Source organism: Helobdella robusta, assembly GCF_000326865.2.
Source record: "Helobdella robusta unplaced genomic scaffold HELROscaffold_38, whole genome shotgun sequence".
NCBI classification, from domain to species: Eukaryota; Metazoa; Annelida; class Clitellata; order Rhynchobdellida; family Glossiphoniidae; genus Helobdella; species Helobdella robusta.
In genome coordinates, this window is record NW_008704829.1 from 1,738,804 (window position 1) to 1,743,800 (window position 4,997).

Here is a 4,997-nt window from a genome sequence, read left to right on the forward strand (position 1 = left end):
CTAGCAACATATAGTTATATCGGTAGTTATATACCTTGAATGAGTTGAAAGAATCGTTAGCTGGTTCAAACATGAATACAAAATCAAACGATTTTCTGAATTTATTCCATTATCGTACATGAGGAACGGCGTGTCACTTGTGCTACTAATTGTTTTAAAATCGTCCGGAATATTCAAATCTGTCGCAGATTCAGGTTCTTTTGGAAAATGTTTTCTTTTTTGATATCTAAGTCTCCTTGTCATGTGGTCTTTTGAAGTTAATTTTCTTTTGACATCTTCATTCATGCTGACCAATTCTGATGCGTATACGTGTGTTGGTTTCGACGTTGACACTAAACATGCAGCTTGTTTCATCCTGTTGATTACTTTGAGTTTTTCAATTTCTGATTCACTCGATGGATGTGTATGAGGTGTGACACTTAATACTGCATTCATCTACAAAACAGAACAATATTGATAAAAACGCATTACAAACAACACCATAAAATACATTTATTTATGAGGTCTTTATTATCTTGTAACATAGAAAAATATGAAAACATTTATTGAAATAAAGGTAGTTAATATTGTTAATTACTAAGTTTAATTAACTTATATTTGTAATTTTTACAATTTAAATAAAATAAAGATTTACTCACTTCTAAGTTTGTGACAACCGATCCATTGCATTTCAATGAACTATGTTTGCTGCATAGCCATCTTACTGTTGTTTTTTTGTTATTTTTTTTGTTGAAGGCGTACCCATTATAGCAAAGTTGCAAACCACCTTTGTTGTTTCTAATAAATTCCATGATAACAGTTAAATTAGTATAAATGAGGAGCTATATTACAAAACCAGACACATTTTTTTTGCCAAAAATGAGTTATGATATTTATCTGATAGCTTATTGAAATGTCTACAATACCCACTCATCAAACTTGTCTAAATTAAACAAATTCAATGGGAAATTCAATAGCAAAGTTCTACATTTGCTGCAAAACCAAACAAATTTTTGAGACTATTTTAACAAAAGCAGACAAATCCTACAGCCAATCAAACGACTTCAAGGCGGTAATTAGTGCACCAAATTATTGTGCGCAGCAAATAATTCTATTTAAAAAAAGTTTTTAAATTTTTAAATAGAATATAAATTGGAGACGCTTGTCATCGATTGTAAAAGTTTTATATTTTATATTAAATTTTGTCATGTATTATTCAGGTGATGTTTTATCCGGGTGATGTTTTATCCGGGTGATTTTTTATCCGGGTGATTTTTTATCCGGGTGATGTTTTTTCTCTGCATTTTTAGCAGGTGAACTTTTATCCGGGTGATGTTTTTTCCTACCACCCAAATATATAGGATCAACAGTCCATATATAATATAATATACCCAAATCTATAATAAACGCTAAAAATACGCCATCTACAGTAGAAATATACATAAGAAATGAAACAAACCATGTAATACAATAATGTGAAACCCATTTAATTATAGAAATACGCCAGTCTATTTACAATACACCCCATATCAATAGAAATTGCATAAAAATTATCCAAAACACGTCATCCACAACAGCATTACCCAAAAGAAATGAAATAAACAATGTAATATATTAAAGTTGAGCCCATATCAAGTTTATCAACCCCATTCGTTACAAATAATCAACCCCAAATATATAACAAACTATTTTGTTCAGACATACCATACATATACCTGACCAGAGACAATTAGGGAAAACTCCAACGTAATTATATACCCAACATTATAAATACCTATGCCATACACCATACAAAATATCATGTACCCCAAAATCATACAATGTATTCCAATACGTTCCCCCAAATTATATATAAGAAAATCCAATCCAATCAATAACGACATATATCCCAACGGGATGCTACAACATCCATACAAACACCAATAGGTCCAGTACATTAAACACATAGACCAATAAATAAACAAATAGAAAATAAATAAACAGAACCGGCAACCCCACAAATACGCTATCTATAAAATAAAAATAATCTCCAAATTATTACGCACATACTAAATCGACCGAACACCCGCAACAATGCACAAACCCAGTAGAATTCAGACAAACCGGATAAGCACCACCCCGGAAAGGCAATGCCCAAACATCCCAAAAACAACACATTTATAGCAACAACATAATCAAAGGACGACAACACCAAGCTTATGGATCCACACCACCGGAACCCATAGAAACAGTTATTAAACGTACATATCATCATCCTATCATCCCTGTCCTGCGATACCCAAACACACCATTCACAATCCCAAACACACTACGGTCCAATCAAACATTCAAAATTCAAAATTCCCAAACGGTAGGTGCGTCCCCCATATCGTAATCAAACCATACAGACAAGTCCCATCACAAAATCCCTCACCCATCTCACGGAAAACCAAAAAAGAAAACTAATCCAATAATTCAAATATTCGATAGACCCAAACGGTAGTATCCACAACCACATTCAAACTACTCCAGAAAACCATAAATATTTCAAATTCACGCCATCTATCATACAACATATCACCTAGATTATCACTCACAACATACCAATCCAATTATCGTCCCAGTTCCCCTCCAAACAATATTACAATATATATTAACCACCCCTACCAACAACTACACCCTTGTACCCGTCACCGTATCAAAACCATAAACCGGGTTTAGGGTCAGGGTCAGGGTTGGGGCCAGTATAGTATATGTGAACACAGACCCTAATCACGGAATACCAAACGACCCAAGGGAGTCTTACTTGTGTTGACACATCTTACCCTAGTATCCTTTTTATTTACTTTAAAAAATTCAATAATTTTACTTTTAAAAGAATTCAGCCCATTCGAGAAAGGGATAGGAATAATCATTTCCTTCCCTCTATCTTCATCATAAATATTGTTCAACCCAATGCCCAAAGTGTCATTCATACTAACATTAGTCCCTTCATTCATCCCATTATCCTTCGCGTTATATTTCTTAAACCACTCATGCACATCATACTCCCTAACTACCTCCCTTAATATCTTCTTCATCTCTTTATATCCATACCCTCTATCCATCAACACATCCATCAACATGCGTGCCATATACCAAAAGGATTGAAATTCACTGCATAACCTAAAATATCTGATAAATTGCGACCTAATAATTCCCCTCATCACATGTTTGGGGTGGCAGGAATTATGGTGCAGTAATGCCAGGTTGTCTGTGTCCTTCAGATGGACACAGGTATGCATCCTCAATTTATCGTTGATCAAAAACTTATAAATGGAGATATCAAGGTAGTCAATAATCCTGCTATTCATACAACATTCAATAATAATATTATCCATCACTTCATTCACCCTTTTACAAAATTCATCATATTTAAACTCACCATTCACACATAAAAAAATGTCATCCAGGTAACGATAATAATGAATAGGACTGAACCGGCCCGTGATAATCTCATCAAAATTCCTTAAATAAAGGTTAGCTATGGTCGGGGCATAAGCTCTTCCCATAGCCACCCCCATAACCTGTAAATAAAATATACCCTTAAATAAAAAATCACTATTATACAATGTAAAATTTAACAGATCAAGAATCAAGTTGTCCGGTCGATGGGGAACCCTCCTCTTCTTCAATTCTCTTCTTACTACTGCCATCGCTCTCTTAAGGTCGATGTTGGTATACAAGGATGCGATGTCACCAGTGATGAAGGCATCCTCGTACGCGATCGGGCGGAATCTTAGCTTGTCCACCAGTTGCTGCGAGTTCATCAGAACGTGGGTCAGGTCGCTGCAACATCCCCTAAGGTTAGAGTCTATAAATTCAGCAATTTTATAGCTCTCCGAACCCACGTCGGACACAATCGGTCTGCCAGGTGGGCAACCAACGTTAAGCCACCTATTCACGGCCTTGTGAATCTTTGGCAGCGTGTAGAACCTCCTGGGTCTACAGTCCGGGTCTGGCAGCAGCTTCCTGAGCGTGTTGTCGGAAATCTCCCCCTCGCGGTACGCCCTGTGTAACCTATTCGAAATATAATCAATGTTTACTAACCTTAATCCATCTTCTAGCTTCCTGTAGTAGCGGCTGTCATCAAGTTGTCAAACTGTTGCTGAGTTTGCCATAGTCTCTAAAGTATTTGGAATATCAACGTGTCGAAATTCAGCCTCTGTGTCCATTTAAAGAGTTTGACAAATTTAAAGCGTTGAACTGTAGAGCGTGGCGTGATTTTTTAGTGAACTACAATTTGTAAACACGTTTTAAAGAAGGATTGTCAAAAATTGTATACTTCCTACAAACTAACAGCATTATGGCGTGATTTTTCGTTTCAAACCAATCAGCGTTAAAAGGAGGTCTTAAAATATGTATTCATAGTTTTTCATTATTTAAGTAATGACTTGGCATATACGCTGATGAGAATGAATGGTAAGAAGCCTATAAATACAGACTGAAAAGCTCAAGTTTTAGTTGTTTATGATTTTGTTTTAAGTTTAGTTTAAATTTAGTTTTTAATTTAATATTAATTTAATTTATTATAATAATTTAATAGTTAAATTTAATATAGAAACATTCGGTTGCGGTATTGAGTTGCGTTTGATAAGTTTTAAATTTAAGCTTTAATAGAGTCTTATGGAGTTTCATGAGGTGAGTGAAGTGTTTGAAAGATAGTTGCTGAAGAATGTGCCATTGTTTCGGAAAAGAAGTTGTAGTTTTGTTTTGATGAGTTTGAAATATAGTTATGGAATATGACATTGTTCATAATAGTTTGATATTTATTTACAGTTGCTGACGAGTGAACCATTGTTTAGAAAGATCGCTTGCTGTTGGTTTTCAAGAGTTTTATAAGGTTTAGTAATTTTTACTTGAAATTATAATGTTTTTTAATATTTTGTTACCAAAATTATATCTTATTTTTAGATATCAGAATTTCTAGCGTTCTTATGTAAGTCTCTTAACATTCAACTTTGTCAATGGCTGATCGTCCTTTCGTACTTCCAGTTTTT

At 34.5% G+C, this 4,997-nt stretch overlaps 1 protein-coding gene across 1 annotated transcript in view; it reads right to left on the bottom strand.

The window, feature by feature from the left end:
- HELRODRAFT_176650 (hypothetical protein) overlaps nucleotides 1-791 on the bottom strand; it is a gene marked incomplete at both ends in the record, with an annotated part of 1,787 nt that extends 996 nt beyond the window's left edge. Inside the window, 2 exons of the mRNA XM_009023969.1 lie at nucleotides 35-435; nucleotides 705-791. Coding sequence (XP_009022217.1) covers nucleotides 35-435; nucleotides 705-791 — 488 coding nt within the window. The remainder of the gene's footprint in view (nucleotides 1-34; nucleotides 436-704) is intronic.
- Between the last annotated feature and the right edge of the window lie 4,206 nt (nucleotides 792-4,997).